The sequence below is a fragment of the Microtus oregoni genome, unplaced genomic scaffold, assembly GCF_018167655.1.
Source record: "Microtus oregoni isolate MIOR12 unplaced genomic scaffold, Mior012 000061F_ref0000440, whole genome shotgun sequence".
Classification (NCBI taxonomy): Eukaryota; Metazoa; Chordata; class Mammalia; order Rodentia; family Cricetidae; genus Microtus; species Microtus oregoni.
In genome coordinates this window covers 101,558-120,340 of record NW_024543871.1, presented here as the reverse complement: position 1 = coordinate 120,340, position 18,783 = coordinate 101,558, and the positions used below count along the sequence as shown (strand labels likewise).

At 43.7% G+C, this 18,783-nt stretch overlaps 1 protein-coding gene across 1 annotated transcript; it reads left to right on the top strand.

Annotated features, from left to right (window-relative positions):
- Positions 1-1,387: 1,387 nt before the first annotated feature.
- LOC121439421 (homeobox protein Rhox13-like) lies at positions 1,388-6,696 on the top strand. The gene is made up of 4 exons (XM_041639928.1): positions 1,388-1,454; positions 4,349-4,715; positions 5,603-5,648; positions 6,580-6,696. The coding sequence occupies exons 1-4, from the start codon at positions 1,388-1,390 to the stop codon at positions 6,694-6,696; spliced, it is 597 nt and encodes a 198-aa protein (XP_041495862.1).
- Positions 6,697-18,783: the final 12,087 nt, after the last annotated feature.

Sequence of the window (18,783 nt, the reverse complement as noted above, 5' to 3'; positions counted from 1 at the left end):
GGGATGGAGGTGGGTGGTCCTTGGACTTCCTGCAGGGCAGGGAACCCTGATTGCTCTTGGGCTGACGAGGGAGGGGGAATTAAGTGGGGGAGAGTCTGGATGTCAGGCTTCTTTCCTCAATGACCTCAAGATTGATAGCTGAGGTGATAGACATGGCTGCATAGACAGGACTGTGAGGGAGATCAGGGGGAGCAGGACACATCCTGAGAGAGAGAGAGGAAGCTGAGAATGTTCAGGAGTAGGGTGGAGAAAGGGCTGCACCCTCATGGAATGAAGGGAGGTAAGGAAAATGTCAGGAGGCTGGGGGACACAAATATCAAGACTCAGAAGTGTGATGTCAGAAGCATGAAATGAGCCAAAGAGTGGGGAATAAGGTCTGAGCACAGCCCTTGCTCAGGCCATGAGCTTGGTGCTTATCCCACAAATATAAGGACTAGGAACATTAGGAATGTTAGGGAAATATTCTCCCAGCTCTGGAATCACAAGCTGAAAGCAGGAAGTCCCAGGGCTTCTGGAGTGACCCCAGGTTACCTGTGCTCCTGGCTGCTTCCTCTTTCCATTATCTTCCACTGCTATAGCTACTATGGCAGGGCTCTCTGTTCCTGACAAGGCTTACACTCATGGTCTCTCCGGTCATCCACGAACAGTTCATCATACAGAAAATGAACACATTGCCGGGCAGTGGTGGTACATGCATTTAATCCCAACACTCAGGAGACAGAGACAGGCAGATCTCTGCGAGTTCGAGGACAGTCAGGTCTACAAAACCTAGTTCCATGACAGGAACCAAAAGATACATAGAAAGCTTGTCTCAAAAATCCATAAAAAAGAAAAAGAAAATGAACACAATACACACACATAGGTACACAAACACACACACACACACACACACACACACACACACACACTCGCCCTGGGAGGTATTAGAGCCCTGGGTGCCAGAGTGGGTGATGGGAAACCAAAAGTTGCAGATTTAGAACAGGAGAAGAACACTGAGCTATCCCCAGAGGTATGTAATATCTGGGAGTTAATTGGGACACCTGCCATCATCCTGGCTCTGACCACAAAGCACCTCCATGTCCTCTTTCATGCTCAGATGGACATCCATGCGTCAGCTCTCACTTAACTGTGCAGACTCCATGGCCTGAATGTGGTGAACACAGCATTTGTCCCCGCAAAGTATGTCCTTTGGTCCTTAGCCATTGTCATGTGGGTTTAGGGGTTTTTTCCTTCTAAGGAGCTGCCCTTCTTGACAAGTCTGTTTCTGGTGTCAGCATCTCTGCTACAGGTTCCAAATATATTTACTATCACTAGATGAAGGGACTGCCTTTCCGTGACGAGGAATTGATGCTTCCATGGGCGAGAAGAAAGCCTTTGTGAACTAACAATGCCGTTCATGAAGAAGGATGGGGGATCTGGTCGCTGGTCATTGCAACTGTATGAGGAATTTAATTGTAATTCTAATTTTCATATATAAACTCAAGTCTAATATTTTATACTTCTATAAGGAACAGTCAACAATGTTGTGCATGGTATCACATACCTATAATCCCAGCATTAAGAAAGCAAATGCAACAATACCACCACATATTTGAGGCTCTGCTGGTCGATGTAGGAAATTCCAGGTCAGAAAGGAATCCATAATGAGATCTTTTCTCAAACAAACAAACAAACAGAATTTAAAAATCCTTGTGTAATATAAATCAATACAATACAGATCAACTACAGTCTTGACTGCTGTGCCGCCTAGTTTTATGTCAGCTTGACACAAGCTAGAGTCATTTTGGAAAAGGAAACTTGAACTGAGAGAGTACCCTCACCAGATTTGCCTATAGTACATTATCTTTCCTTTTTAATGAAATAAAATAAAATATGCTAAAAAGTTTTATCACATCGAAGTTGGACAAGGCAAACTAACAGAAGGAAAAGAGCCCAGGAGTCAGATACCATTTGTTCTCACACTCAGGAGTCCCATAAAAACACTAAACTGAAAGCTATAGTTTATATGTAGAGGACTAGCAGAGACACTGTAGGCCATGAGCTTGCTGTCGCAGTCTCTGAGAGTTCCTATGAGCTGTGCTCAGTCCACTTAGAGGGACTTGTTATCCTGGTGTCCTCCATCCCCTCTGGCTCTCACACCCCTCCTACCTCCTCTTCCATGGGGTTCCCTGAGATCTGAAGGGAGGGATTTGGTGGAGACATCCCATTAGTGCTGAGTATGAGGGACAATGAATTGGTAAAGTCACTTTCATTGGGCTATTTACAGTACTACAGAAGTCAGCAGCTTCCATGCTGACGAGAGCTCTGAAAGTATTATCCTAGTGCTGAGACTGTCATTCAGGTAAGGTACTCTGATTGGGAGCGATGTCTGCCACTCTGCAGTGCACGTGTGGACCTCAGCATGGTGCTTCATGCATCCACCAATACCCACACTGCATGAGCTCTGTGTCCCACAGCATATGACCTGATCTGTGTTCCATTAGGGCACTTCCGGTTGTAGGCTGACTCCCAAAGCTCAGGTGTTACCTGAGCAGGGCTCCTCCAATGGAACTAGCTGACTTTCAACTCTTCCTCTGTCTTGTCCTTCTATCTAGCTGCTCTAGGTGTGTGCACTGCCAGTAACTCTGCCAGGAAGTCATCTCTTTGACACACTTGGTACAGTTGCTTTTGTGGCCTACTACATGTTTTATTATATACATAAAAATGATGACGTGAAACTCCGTTGCAAATATTAAGTGCCTCTCCTGAGCACAAGCCAAAGAGAAACATCATAAGGTGTAATAAGATGCAGCAACAGGGCTGAATCCATAGGCCCATCCTCCACCACTGTTGAATGGAAGGAGGTGCAAGGAAGAAAAGGTCCAAGCCAGAAAGCGGAAGCTAATATAAAATCTATCTAGGTGATGAGTTACTAGGCTTTGGGGAAGACATCAAGAGGTTTGAGGATGTGCTTCCCAGGGGAAGGAAACTGTAGTTGCTGGTACACTGGTTTGTGAAGCTGAAGTAAAAGGATGCCAAAATTCTGCAAGTAATTCATGAACCCGGACGGTATCCCGATCCTGTGCCATTGATGTTATCCCCATTCATGGTTTTGGAAGCTGTGAATGAAGCATTTCATTCAGGGTCCCAAGATATGTAGAGCTCAGGCTTTGGGATTTAGCTTCCTATTAGACAAAGCTGGCACTGCCCATCCCATTTTCTTTTTCTTATGCTGCTTCTTTCTTTGCCATCTACTCTCTTCTTCCTCTCAACTTATAATCCAGAGGTCTCCTAGAAAGTGCTTGGTAGTCAGTGAGAGGGGGAAACTGTTCTGTGGCCCAAGTATAAATGTCAAGTATCATCCCATGTTTCCATGTCATCAGAAAGACCCCAGCTTCCTGCACTGGCATACTGCAGACTCAGGGTCCCTGTCTCTTCATCTACTCTGCCAAATCCACAGTCAAGTAATCAACTTGTATAAACACACAGAATAAGTCATGTGACTCCTTTTCAGGAAAATATTCGGTGCCTGAGTTAACCAAGGTGGGAAATAGGGAAGGGCCACTACCCTTCTTCTTGACAGACACCCCGGATGCCGTGTAGCTAGAGTTCCAGGTGGTTGTGAGCTTTCTTATGTTAGCTCTGGGATGCTAACTCTGGTCTTCTACTAGAGCAGCAAGGGCTCTTGATCACTGAACCATCTCTCTATCTAGTCCCCCATTGTGTGTTTTTAGCAAAATTTTGGTGTAGTCAATTAAAGACTACCATCGTTACACTTAGTCAAAAGAAACCTCTCTCAAAAATCTAATGATTTACAGAGATTAATTAGAGAAAAAAATCAAACGATTCAAAGACATTTGCAGCCAGGCACTAGACTGAGCTCTGGGAGTCCTCCTGAGTAATGGAGAAGGGATTTTATGAGCCAGGTGGGTCAAGGTCATGACGGAGAAACCAAAGGCACAGCTGATCTAAGCTTGTGGGACCACATTGGTTCTGGACCAACAGTTAGGGAGCTTGCATGGACCCGACCTAGGCCCTCTGCATGTGTGGGAAAATTGTGTAGCTTGCTCTGTTTGTAAGGTTCCTAGCTATGAGATCAGGACCTGTCCCTGGTGCTTACTTAGCTCCTTCTTGCAAACAAGCACCTGGAAGTCCTGTTTGAGGGCCCTGGAGAACTGGGGAGCATGCAGGGACCTGCGCATTGACGCATTGACGTCACCCTTTCCTTCTGTCCTCTCATTGTTTGGTCGGTAGCCCTGCCGAGATTCTAGACCTCCAGGTCAGTCATTCCCAGGGCCCAAGTGCTGTTTGAGGTCCACAGTTGCAGTTATGGCCAAGGGTATTGAACGTACATGTTATACTCCATAAGATTATGAGGAGGAAATAGTTTTTGAGAAAGGATTTGTGGCCTCCACCTCAGCAGTGGCAATGGAGGCAGATTGTGGCCATAGTGGAGGCCACATAGGCCACCTAAATTTCAGAATCAATGAGAGTAATCAGGGCCAGGATAGCGAGAGGTACAGTAAGGAAAGTGATGCTAACGTGGGAGAAAGCAGTAGCCACCCGGATTCTTCTTTGGAGCTAGACTCAAAAGAACTGAACACCTCAGAGGCTGGTGTGGCAAGGATTCGTCAGAGGCACCAGGGTCATCAAAACCACTTCCGTTTCACACCGGGTCAGATCAGGGAAATGGAAAGATTCTTTCAAATATCCCAGTACCCAAATTTGGCTGCCAGGTATGTGGTTTGGCCCAAGAGCTCCCCAACATCCCTGGCCTCTGGCTCATGTTGAGGTGCCCTTTTGTTCTTCGAGGCCCTGTATTCCTTATCGTCCCTCTCCAAGTCACAGGGGTCTTCTCCTTTGGTGGTGGGCACAGGAGGATGCCCCGTGTGGGGCCCGAGCTCAGTACCAACATGTAGTGCTGACATGAATCAAATGTCCATAGTCAACACGTCTCATTCAGAGTCATATTTTAATTTCTGTGAAATATAGATATTTGTGGGCCCAAACGACTTACCAGCATCAAGTTCAAGAGTACTAGGGGTTTCTAGTTTGTTGGGTGACCTCCTTACCAGTAGTCTACTCATCTTTTCAGGGACTGTGTACCTAGCCATAAACTCCTTTTGGTTTCTCTTTCCCCCAGCCTAGTGCTGTCTTTTTGTTCTGTTTTTTGTTTTGTTTAGTTTTTTTTTATGTTGGGGGGGTGTTTCAAGACATGTTTTTTCTGTAGATTTTGGAGCCTATCTTGGAACTACGTTCTGTAGACCAGTCTGGTCTCAAACTCATAGAGATCTGCTGCCTCTGCATCCCAAGTCCTGGGATTAAAGGCATGGGCCACCACCACCTGGCCCCTGGTACTGTTTTCAAATTAGCATACTTTGCTCAGCAGAGACATTGACATTTATTATTATTTTTGATACTTTGTTAAAATTATTTGTCTCTATCATTTAGAAACTTTTGCAGGACATGAATTCATTTCAAAAGTGAGACTGCCTCTGAGAATAAATGTTAATGCCAAGTGTGAGGGAGGACGGTGATATTTTAAAAGGCATAGAATTCATGTATGTCATTGTATTGCATGTAAAACCCTGCATGATAAACATCCATGGTTGTCTTTACACAGGAAAGAACTTGCAAGAACTTTGAAAGTGCCTGAAGCAAAACTGAAGGTCAGTGAATCCAAACAAAGCAATTGGACAGACAATCTATAGCCTTCCTTAGGCATTAGCTAGCCTTGTCCTAGGCACTTTTCAATGAATCTGTGTAACCCTTGCTGTCCTTGAACTCATGGTTCTTTTGCCTCCACCTCCACCCCCCAAGTGCTGAGTTTACAGCACTTGACACACTGAACTTTAAATCGATTTTAAACTTAATTGAAACAGCACTACATAAAAGGGACATCATCTCTAGGTGGACAACATTCACAGCACATGGTTTTCATTGTGATGCAATTTTGGACCCCCAGCTGGCCACACACTTAGCCTCCTATGGAAATACTCCTTGCCCCTTTAACTCTTTAATTGTCCCCGTCTTTCTATTTTGTGTCTTGAATATCATGGTTAAAAGTGCTACACTGCATAAAGAAAAAAATGATCCTAACTTGAGACGATGGTATTAATAGTGACAACCCTTAATGTTAATTTTTCTGGGATTCTGTGTGTGGCTAGCCAAACACATTGCCAAATAGTTATATTAGGGTTGAGAGGAGGCATGGACTGATAGGTATGGAAGAATAACACTTAAAATACAGAGATTAATATTGTGCAGGGCAGGATTCTGGAAATCTCGCTGAAGCAGAGATAGTATTCTCCATCCTGATGCTGGAGAACTTTGTGTAACATGAAAGAATATGCTGGTCAAAAAAAAAAAAAAAGAATATGCTGGTCAGATTTACCATGGGTGGAAGTCCCCACTGAAGTGTATATACTGCGGGAAAAAGACAAAATCATAGCCCTGTTTGCAGAGGTTGACACACAGCCGGGGCTTGCTTTTGTGAGCTGAGTAGAAAGTTCCATGTTAGATGCCTTAAAGTGACTTCTCTCTCTCGGCTCTGGGGGTGGAAGCCAATGCTAAAACAATCTTGTCTCCCTCTGATTTTAGGAGTGGTTCGCCAAACGGAGAGTGAAAGACAGGAAGGAAAAACGCGTACTGATAGAGACAACACCTCCTATTGAAGACATCATCATGCTGTGGGACACTGAGGAAGATTCTTCCTAGAATGGCATCATCCTTCATTCAGGAGCCAAATGGCTAATAGGTGACCCATGTGCCCATTGCCAAGATTAAATAAATTGAACACTCATGTTAACAATAAACACATAACCTCCACATGCTTTCTGGTATTTTGTAGGATAGGATGTACACATTTCAGGAAATTCTATTTAAACAGAATGACAAAGTCTAGTTACATAGATTAGCATTTTAAGTCATGAGTGTTGCTTGCATAGATGAATATTTCCAATACATGGTGACTGGAAAACAGTGGGTCACATGAGCCTACTTGATTCAGGCTTAGTAGATCCTCTGAGCAAGTGATTCAGAAGGAATCCTGCAAACAAGAAATTTAAGGAGAAGTTGGCACAGATGATATTGGTGGTGATGAAAATTTTTATTTGGGGGATTTTACCAATACATTTTATTCTAAAAAAGAAATTGGATTTTTTTGTCATACCTGATTATGGTTTCCCTTCCTCCTACTTCTTCCAGGTCTTCCCCACATATTCTCCCATTTGGATACATTCCCCTTTCTGCCCCTCAGCTCAGGTAGGTGGAAGCTGCCCCCAGGCCTTCCTGGACCTGCTGAAGACATTCATGGGCAGGAGAGGGTCACTGCGATGAGCAAATGTGTGGTCAGGAAATTGGAAGGAACGAATCAGAACGGTTCATGTGCTGTAGAAAGAGGCAGAACGGAAGGAGCGAAGGGGGTGAGGAGCAGGCTGCTGTGGGCAACCTGCTAACCACCCGTGTTCGAGGTGGTACCCAGACCCAGCCATTGTGCCATTGTGATATCGGGGACTGAGATGCTGCTGTAGGCCATCTCTGTGAGAGTGACCAGGCTCTCTGTGTTGATGTCCATGGCTCCTGCTTTCACTGAAGGCCATGCATATGCCTGGCATCTGGGCTACCACCTAGGAATGTGTTGGTGTCCCTGGGTCATGCTGCTGATGGAACCATACCAATCTGATTACCTGTGCTACTACCTAGGTTCTTGGTGGTGTCCATGTGTTCCTGCTGCCGAGGACCATTCTAGGTCCATGTCAGAACTGCAGCCAGGGTCTGTGTTGAGGTCCATGTCCTGTGTTGTCACCAAAGGCCACAGGGATGCTCAGGGCCTGGGCTACAATCTGGGACCTTGTTGGTATGCAAGCTTCCAGAGCCATTATGATCTGAGTAACCTGTGCTGCCACCCAGAATGATGGAGGAAGGTCATTGGCCAATAAAAAAACTGCTTGGCCCTGTGGGTGGAGTAAACAGAACAAAATGCTGGGAGGAAGAGGATGTGAGGTCAGAGACTTGACATCTCTCCTCTTGGGAGCAGACGCCTGAGAGAGACTCCATGCCCCACTCCCGGGATGAAGCTCCGACCCAGGATGGACTAGGCTAGAATCTTCCCAGTAAGACCGGTTGTCACAGATTATTAGAGATGGGTTGATTGGGATGTGAAAATTAGCCTGTAAGTGCTAGAGCTAAAGGGCCAAGCAGTGCTTAAAAGAATACAATGTCTGTGTAATTATTTTGGGGCATAAGCTAGCCGAGTAGGCGGCCGGGGTGCTGGGAACGCAGCCCCGCCGCCCCCATTACTACACCAGGGCCTTGGTGTCATACAGGTCCAAGTATCTGCTTAGTGCCATGTGTATGTCTGTGTCCCTATGGCAGGCAGGGTCTGAGTTGATATCCATGGCTCCTGTTACCACCAAGGGCCATGAAGTTGCCTGGGGTCTGGTCTGCCACCTGAGGTCAAGACGGTTTCCCAGGGTGAAGCTGCTACCAGTGACTGATCTGAGTGACATGTGTCACCACCTGGGGCTCTGGTGATGTCCAGGACTAAGCTGCAGGCTAGGGCTATCTGTGGGTCCGTGGTCCTACAGCAGCCAGGCTCTGTTGCCACCAAGGGTCATGCTGATGCCTAGGGTCTGGTTAGCTACCTCAAGCCATGTTGGCATCTGAGCACCATACTGCTGCTGGGGCCATACTGATCTGGGTGACCTGAGCTTCCACAGGAGCCATGGTGACATCTGAGCCAGAGACGATGCAGAAGGCCATGTCTGGATCCGTTGTTTTAACGAATCTGGGCTCTGTCATGATGTCTTTGGTTTATGATACCATAGAAGTTCATGCCTGAAGAAAGCCAAGGGCCACGCTGAGCCAGGCCTGCCCTTCACTAGTCCTGGTAAATTTGATCCTGAAACTTGCTGTGGCAAGAGAGCTGACACTGACACTCACAGGCGAGCTGGTCCCAGTGGCCCAGCTCAGGAGAGATGGCTCCACCCCTCAACACAGGCATGCAACAGCTGACCCTGATGGAATGGGTGTAGGAGAGCTGGCTCCAAGGATCACCTGAGGGGGCAGCTCCAGGTTCCAGGACCAACCAGGTCGCCTACCACCTTGGACCAAATCAGGGCTTTGAGTTGCCCACCCTAGCATCTTCCCATCTAGGACCTGCTGGCACTTGGTAAGGGACTGGTTCTGAAGGATCTCCACGACCTGGGGCAGCCGTGGGATATTGCAGAGGAGATTCAGTGAGGGTCCAGATACCAGAGACCTTTAATCAGACCAATAACTAATCACAATGAACGTTTTTGGGTGGGTCTGATTGGACAAAAAGTTTTCCTGCATGACACACCAGGGCTCCCAAGGCCACTAAAATAATTGGAGTGGCAGGAAAGTCAGAGGAGTGATGTTGGGTTTCTGGTTTGTTTGTTTGGTTCATTGGTTGGTTTGGTACTTTTTTTTTTGATTTTCTTTTCCGGTAGGACACCACACAGGTAAAGGGAGGATATAGAGCAACTTGGAAATGAGCAGAATTGGGATGCATGTCGTGAAATTCCCAAAGAATCAATAAAGTACTGCATATATTACATATTATATGTATAATGTATACAAACATACAGGCGTCTAAGGAGTAATAATAAAAGAAAATATAATGAATTAAATAGAAGCTACCATGTTAAAATTGATCAAAATGTTGTGGGTCTGGGATCACTCAGAGATTCACCGTGACCATGAATAAATTTTTTTTTGGATTTTTTTTCTTTTTTTATTGAGAAAAGGAGAGAAACAAAAAACAACAAGTTTCCACCTCCTCCCAGCCTCCCATTTCCCTCCCCCTCCTCCCACCCTTCTCCCCCTCCCCCACTCCTTTCCCCCTCCCTCTCCAGTCCAAAGAGCAGTCAGGGATTTCTGCCCTGTGGTAAGACCTAGGACCTCCCACCTCCGTCCATATCTAGGAAGGTGAACATCCAAACTGGCTGGGCTCCCACAAAGCCATCACATTACGTAGGATCAAACCCCCCGTGCCATTGTCCTTTGCGTCTCATCAGCCCTCATTGTTCGCCATGTTCAGAGAGTCCAGTTTTATCCCATGCTTTTTTCAGTCACAGTCCAGCTGGTCTTGGTGAGCTCTCAATAGATCAGCTCCACTGTCTTAGTGGGTGGGTGCATCCCTCGTGGTCCCTACTTCTTTGCTCATGTTCTCCCTACTTCTGCTCCTCATTGGGACCTTGGGAGCTCAGTCGTTATTCGCAGATGATATGATAGTGTACTTAAGCGACCCCCAAAACTCCACCAAAGAACTTTTACAGCTGATAAACAGCTTTAGTAATGTGGCAGGATACAAGATCAACTCCAAAAAATCAGTCGCCCTCTTATACACAAAGGATAGGGAAGCAGAGAGGGAAATCAGAGAAGCTTCACCATGAATAAATTTTAATAAGAAAAGGGTTTATCAAATAAATACTAGTGCTGTATGCTCATGACCCCAGGACTACAACTGAGAGCCCCTTGTAGTCCCTGGACAGAGTATCCAAGGCTTATAGAGTCAAACCACAAAGTTACAATGTATTCTACTGTATGTAGGCGGGGTCTAATTGTAACTGTATGTCTTGCAGTTGCAGAATCTTAGAGAGTTAAATTAAACCAATAGCTCAGTTTCTTGACTGTTCTGCTTTGCCTTCCTTCCCCTGTCATAAAATCAGGTGGATCACCTAACACCTGATGGAGAGGAATGTTTGTTCGTTTTCTAAGCATGCTTAGGTGTAGAGCCATAAGCCAACTCCAGATCCGGCTCATCCGTAAAGTAGACCAGCATAAAACAATATTCCAGTATTATGAATATCTTAACAATATTCAGATCCCTGTAAAATGGAATCCAGTACCCAGGGAGAAATCTGGTTATCAAATATCAAAGCAGCCAGGGCAGGCAGGTGGGACAGCATCCGCTGTGGCAGTAGCCTCAGTGATAGTCCTCCCTTGCTGGATCCGCCCTTCATCTCCCCCATCACCAGGTAGGCCCTGGGTTCCCCCAAAGTGCCTCACTTCTGCAGGCACCTAGTGGTCAATCTACAACTCTGTGGACCACTGGTTTTCTAATTTGATTTCCCTACATGCAGACATCCAATTTGACCAACACCATTTGTTGAAGAGGCTATCTTTTATCCAGACTGTATTTCTGGCCTCTTGATCGAAAATAATAGGGACAACCTTCAAAATAGCATGCCTGTGCACGGCAACTTTAAGGTGGTGGCGGCAGGTAACAGCAGTCAGTAAGTCCTGGGCTGTCATCAATCAGGTCCTGGTTCTCTTCTCAGGAGGACATAATCGTACTAGGTGTGCATGATGACCCTGGGGACTAGTATTTGAAGAGAACAGCAGGTGCGCTTACAAAGTCCTCAAGAGACCTATTTGTGGGGAGGGGACAACATGGCTGAGCCAGCCCTGAAGGCATGAGTGTGGTAGAGCGGGTTCTACTCTCCTGTCATGTAGCACACGAGAGAAGGAGAGATGCCCCCTTGCCCCTTCCCTCTCACTACCTTCTACAGGTGGGAGTGCTGGCCCTGGTGTCCTGAGACTGTGACACCTGGCCCTGCCCCTCTCTATGTGCAGCATTTGGGAATGTGGGCCCTGCACGTCACCTAGGCAGTACAGTAGAGTTGATCTTCTCAGGCCAGGTGCAGGTGAGCTTGCCCTGAGGTCACAAATGACAGCTGAACACTCCCATCTGCCATGTGATGGAGTGGACAAGGAAAAGATGCCCCTTTTCCTCCTCACCCCTCGCCACTGAGTTGGTCCACCCCATCATCCACACTCTCTATGATGTGCTGGAGCGTGTAAAGCGGTCTGAATTGCAGATCCCAAAGCTGCAGGATCTCCACAACACAGGACTATGACAGGATATCCAATAGGAGTCCTAGTGAGGTCCCATCATCAGTGGTGGAGCACAAAGCAGAGGCCTCAAATCAGACAAATGATTCATTGCAATGAACACTCACAAGTCACGTTGTGTGGTCCAAAGGGTATACTGTGTGACTCACTGTCACACTGCAGCTTCCATGAGGAGATTAGAGGGCAGGGAAGTTGCAAGTGCAGAGACAAAAGGGGAAGGAAGATTTAATGGTATTGGGATGCATATTGTGAATTCTACAAAAAAATCAATTAAAAAGTTTTTAAAAATGTAATCTCAATAATATTTCCGTTGTGCAAATCTCTCTAATTTGTCCAAAAGGTCTCCTGTCTCTGTTTCAGTGTCTGAAGTGCGACCTGAAAGAGATTTTAAAGGTGACAACATATATGAAATGCTCTGAGACTAAGGTTTCCTTTTAAACTGGAATTTTTATTCTGGTGAAGGCTTGTTTCTCTTTGCCCATTAGGAAGAACCAGAAGTGTTCTATTAAAGAGGTTTATCCTTTCCTCGTTCCTGAGTGTTTAGAGTGGATTTTCACATGTCCAGGGGAGAGGTAGGGCACTTCATGTGCTACAAGAACCTTATAAACTAGACTTCACGTTTTTCAATTGTAATGTCTTTATCTCTTACAATATCTGTGACTTACATACTTCCCTGAATCTGGGACATCTTTCTTTCCACTTCAGGAACTAAGTACAAAGGACATTTATTCTTCATTCTCTTTGCAATATATATCTCCTTTAACATCTGAGACCCCTCTCCCTCAGCAGAACATTGTTTTGTCCTGCTTACTCAAATCTATTGGCCAAGTCTCTCACTTCATGTTTAGACATAGCTGACTGCCTGCCAGGGGTAGAAACCTCGGGTCCTTCTAGCGTGTTTTCTGTGCACATGTACTGAACATGCACATAGCATTCAATTTTTCCAAATCCTCAATTCCCAGGAAACTTGCCCCTCACCTTTTTATTTCCCAGGCTTTGGGGTCTGTTTTCTATTGTCCATATCTACTGAATTCCTTGCCTGCCTCCGGCAGGTGTGGGCAATATGTGTCTGTAAAACCTCTCCCAAGAAGCCTGCTCTGGAGAACATAACACCAGCCTGGAGGGAAAGAAACAAAGCTCAGCCCTTGAGCAGATCTCCAAGAAGCCATCAAAAGTCAAAATGAAGGATCTTTGATTTAGAAAGCAAGGCTTCTAGTAGTGGTGGCACACTTTCTCTATTCATTTCCCTGGTGGTGGGGATCTAGTTGGCTCCATTGAAATTTCACTGGGAAACATGCCTGTGCCACCCTGAAAGAGGCTATTGAGTTCCTTAGCCTACCAGTGGTCTATTAGTATAACAATGAAGGGGGAAGAACAGTCTGTGTTGAAGTTGTGAACAAGAGTCAGATTTACAGGACTCTTTGTGTAATGCTGCTTCTGTTGTTGATTGTATCTCATCAAACCACTTAAAATCAGGTCTGTCAGTCCAGGATACAATCTGGATCATAAATGAAAAAAATTCCTGAGAGAAAAAAGAAGGTTAATGAGAATACACACACACACACACACACACACACACACACACACACACACACACATATATATATATATATATATATATATATATATATGAGATGACCTTCAAAATAGTGTAAAATAATCATTGGGTGCCCTCTTCTGGATCTGATGACTTTGTAACAAACAGTACTTCAAAGGAGATTGATGCACTCCTACAGGGGATGTAGTTTTAATAGGTGTCCCATTGTGCATCTGCATGGTGATGCTGCCTCTGTATCACCTGGTGAGTTTGGAGATACATTGGACTTTTACCCAGACCAGTTGGATTGCATAGATAAATGGGATAGTGGGAGGAAATTGCATTTCTTGGACCGTTAATATGCCCCAACACAGGTGACTATAACCCCCGTATCCCTTTCATCTAGACAACTGGAAAATACATGACTTTCCCTGATTTAGGAAACCTATTAGTTTCATTGTTATGGTTCTCTGTGTGGAATGAAACACTGCTATCACTATACCACTATGCTGTTTATATGCTCCCCACTCGCTTGTGTCTCTAAGGCATGATAGGAAATGTAATGAATTCATTCATCTGATGACGAATACAGAGAGCCATTTCATGTTAGCTTCTTGGGGCATAAAATATCACCAGTATGGCTGCAGCTAAGGAAGTTAATGTGTGCCAGGCAGTGGAGACATATACCTATAATCCTAGCACTTGGGAAGCAGAGCTAAAAGAATCTCTGTGAATTTGAGGCCAGCCTTTTCTACAGCAAGAGTTCAAAGACCGGGTTACATAGAGCAACCCTGTAACAAAAAAGCAATGATAGATAGATAGATAGATAGATAGATAGATAGATAGATAGACAGATAGATGATATAAAAGGAAGAAAATGTGCTCTATGAAACTATTTCCTCACACCTTGGTTCTATATTGCCCATGCAACAAGACAATAGGAATTTGCAAGCTTACTGTTGATTTTGGCACCAACAGTACATGATATTTGGTCTGTCAGAGGCCACCTCTCAAGGGAAGGAAATTTTGATTGTAGCAATTGATGTAGCAAATGCATACCTCTTCACTAAGATGATGGTCAGCTTACATTATGTGGCATGGATTATAAAATGATGCGGTGGTTTAAATGAGACACCACTACAGTCTCAGGCTTGATGGGGAATCCTGTTAGCCAACCATCTTTAAGAGGTGGGTCTTAGTTAAGGCATAGCAGATCTTAGAGCTATCAAGAAGGTTATTCAACCTAGGGGCCCTCTACAATCTGGAATTTTTCTACTTTCTCTGCTCCCAAAGAAATAGCCTCTCATAGTTATTGATTTAAAGGATTGTTTCTTTACTATATCTTTACAAGAAAAGAATAGAGAAAAATAGCCTTCACAGTGCCTACTAATACTAATTCTCAGCATATTAGGAAAAATAACTATCAAATAAGAATCATCATGAGAAAATATGGTTATTGATGGCAGGTAATGGATACACACAAACATACACACACACACACACACACACACACACACACACACACACATATATATATATATATATATATATATATATAATTTTGGAGTTGGACAATTGGCTCTGTACTTCTCTAAATCCAAGCCTGTTGTTAAAAGGAACATTCAGATTTTCTGTCTCATATCTGGATCCATCTGGTATGGGACAGAAGGAAGACTTTAGGAAAAATTTTACTTTCTCCATGTCTATTTTGTCTATATCGTATTCTTTATTGAATGTAAGGATCTATAAATCCTGTTTAAGTTTTCCAGGATGAATAATAGATTTTCCTACTGAATTTTTTCCTACCGTAAACTTTGTAGTTGCCAGGAAGATGAAGATGCCCCTAGCAACAATTCCACCTGGTTGAGATGACATTGTCATGCTGATAGCGCTACTGTAAGACTAGTTGTCTGGGTACCAGCTGCTTAAATGGTGCACCTAATCATGATGTTTTGGCCAAAACTCCAAATAAGAACTTTGGAAAAAAAACCCTGTCGAATACATACAAATCGATAACAACTATACTAGACATTAATTTTGAAACTTAACCATCACTTTACTTTTGCAGAATCCCATAAAGAGAACATTGCCCCCATGACAGTGGGAAGCAGTTCTGAGGACAAAGCCTCCTCTCCCAAAAATGTTTTTCCTCTGGGTTGAGAAAACAAATTTGGGGTTTTGGATTGTTATTTGTATCAGGTAGAGGGTTGGGGTGGAAATAAGTTTGTTCAAGAAAAAGGCAGGTATAATAATAGGGGGTAATCCCGTGAATACTTGTGAGCTATGATATAAGGATAATTTACATTGGTATAGCTTTTGTACGTTGATACAAGTTCAAATTATATATGTTATTTCTGTTTACAATATTTGTGCACCTATGCAAATTACCTTGTCAGATTGTATATATACATGTCTTTAACTCAGTTTAGGACATTTTGCCTATTGATACAACTTTTAGGGCAATATCTTGGTCAAGGCCCTAACATAGCTGTGGGGGACTGTGTTGATGTCTGTGGCTCCTGTTGCCATTAAGGGCGGTGCAGAGTCTGGAATCTGGGCCAATACCTGAGGTCATGTTGGTATTTGAGGGTCAGGGTAGAGCCTGGGCCATATAACGGCCTCTTCCAGCAAATTCTCATTTTGTCATTTTTCATAGAAAACTGTTTAGAAGTGACCTCATCTTGTCAAAACGTTAAAGATTGTTTGAAAGACCCCCTAGTTTTGTTATGCCAATGCTGGTAATATACATGGGAGGCTGACCCTTTTCTGAAGGGAGAGGAGGGGTGAGGTTGAGGGAAGGGACTAGGAGGAGAGGAGGGAAGGAGAGGAGGGAAGGAGAGGACAATGTGGTCAGGCTGGGGAAAAAATTAATTGTTAACAGAGAAAAAGAAAAGAAAAAGAACCCCTAGTGCAGCCTGGGGAGATCACTTAGTGCTTGGAAGGACCTGATAGCACTCTTGAAGATGAGATCCCAACCCCTGGTTCTCACATGAGGGAAGGAGAGAACAGCCTCCCAGATTTTCTTATTCTTCCACATGTTCAGGTGTGTCATGCTCACACACACAGTTAAAGTAAGTACGGTTCTAATAAGGAACTGGAGTTGAGAAACAGGCTGGGAACTGATTATATATGTGTTTGGTCAGGGCTTCTCAACCTTCCTAAGACTGTGACCCTTTAATACACTTCCTCATGTTGTGACCCCCAACCATAAAATTACTCCAATTCTACTTTATAACTGTCATTTTATACTATTATGAATCACTATGCCAATATCTGTATTTTTCAATGGTCTTACACCGTCAACCTCTGTGAAAAGGCTCTTTGCTCCCCGAAAAAATTGTAGCCCACAGTTTGAGAACAGCAGTAGTGGAGAGGATGCCTGAAATGGCCTCCTCATGTAATCAGATTGGCGACTACCCTAATTTTCATCATAGAACCTTCATCTAGTAATTGATGGAGGCAGAAGCAGAGATCCACAGCATAGCACAGGCCAAGCTCTGGGAGACCAATTGAAGGGAGTACGTGAGCAAGTGGGGTCAAGATCATAATAAGAAACTCATAGAGACAGATGAGCCATGCTAGTTTGAGTTTGTGTATGGTAGACCAACAGCTAGGGAGCCTACATGGGAAAAAAATTAAGCCCTCTGCTTGTGGGTTATAGTTGTGTAGCTTCGTCTGTTTGTGGATCCCGAGCAGTGGGATCAGGATCTGCCCCTGGTACATGAGCTGGCTTTTTGGATCCTATTCCCTGTGGTGGGATGCCTCACTCAGCCTCACTGTTGCAGGGATGAGCTGCCCCAACTTGATATTCCCATGGAGGGCCTTACCTTTTCTGAAGAGAGGATGGGAGTATAGAAAGGAGAGGAGAGGAGAGAACAGAAGGAGAGGAGGGAGGAAAAACTGGTTTGTATGTTAAATGAATAAAAAATTAAATAAATGACCCTAACTAAGGAAGAATTTGGTACCAGGAATTAGAGTATAGCTGTGATAGGCCTGACCATGTTCTTGTTTGAAGGAATTTGGATTGTGGCACTTTGAGTTATGAAATCGATAGAATGATTTAAGCACTATTTAATGGGTCATACTAGTAAGAGCATATTAGACAATGGTGCTGATAATGATTTGAAATGTCGGGGGCTGGCTCAAGATGGTTCAGAGAAGAATTTTAGTAGAGGCATGGAAAAAAAGAAGACATAATTCACACAACAGTATTAGGAAGGTGTTTCAGGGATTATTTTCATTTGCTGCCTAGAAATTTTTCTTCTAATATTTTAGTGAAGACAGTGGTTGCCTTTTGTCTTTGTCTGAAGAGTCTGCCTGAGGCTAAACTAAAGAGTTTTGGATTAATTCTGACATCAGAGGAAATCTCAAACAGTGAAGTATACACTCTGTTGTGTTGTTTTTAGCGGTAGCTCTAATGAAGATTTATAATGAAAATGGGAGCAAACTGAGCAGAATAAATTACAATGCATAAATTTTGAGGACTCCCTGAACGTGGCTGATAAGGAGTGCTGACTGAGAAGCCAAGGACAATGGCACTGAGTTTTGATCCTACTGCATGTAATGACTTTGTAGGAGCCTGGTCTGTTTGGATACTCATCTTCCTAGTCCTGGATGGAGGGGGAGGACCTTGGACTTCCCACAGGGAAGGGAACCCAGACTGCTCTTTGGACTGGAGAGGGAGGGGAAGGGGTATGGGGAGAATGGGAAGGAAATGGGAGGAGGTGAAAATTTTTAATTAAGTAATAAAAAATAAATAAATAAATACCCAGAAATTTGAAACAAAAAAAAAGAAACTTGTGGACCAATGACACATGTAGCCAGGAATAAATCAATGAAAAACCAATATATTTATCACCAAGATAAGAATACCCCATGAAGAAATTTTATTTTTGATGGATTGCACTGGAAAATTTTAATTAGCACATGTAACAAAAGGGAAACTTTACATCTTTATTTTATTTAAAAAAAATCATTACAAAAATCAATTCAAAATGCACTCATGGCTTACACATAAGGTTAGAAACTTTAAAATTGAAAACAGAGGAGGTCACAGAGTCAACAATGCAGCAACAAAGAATTTTGAAGCAGATTACAGAAGCACAGCAAACAGAAGCAAAATGAGATATGGACAATTGTCTTAAATAAATCTTATAATAGAAGCAATGGACTAATGGAATAATTATGTATGCAAGATTTATATTTGATAAAAGGCAAATATCCATAACAGATTTTATGCATGTATTAAAACATCAAATGGTATTGTATAAATGTTTATATGTTACATCTAAATGTGTTAAATCCCACAGTTAAAATTAATCTAATGGCTTAAATGTTTTCAGTCATTGAAATTAAAAAAAAGATGGTAGAGAAATATGTGATAGAGA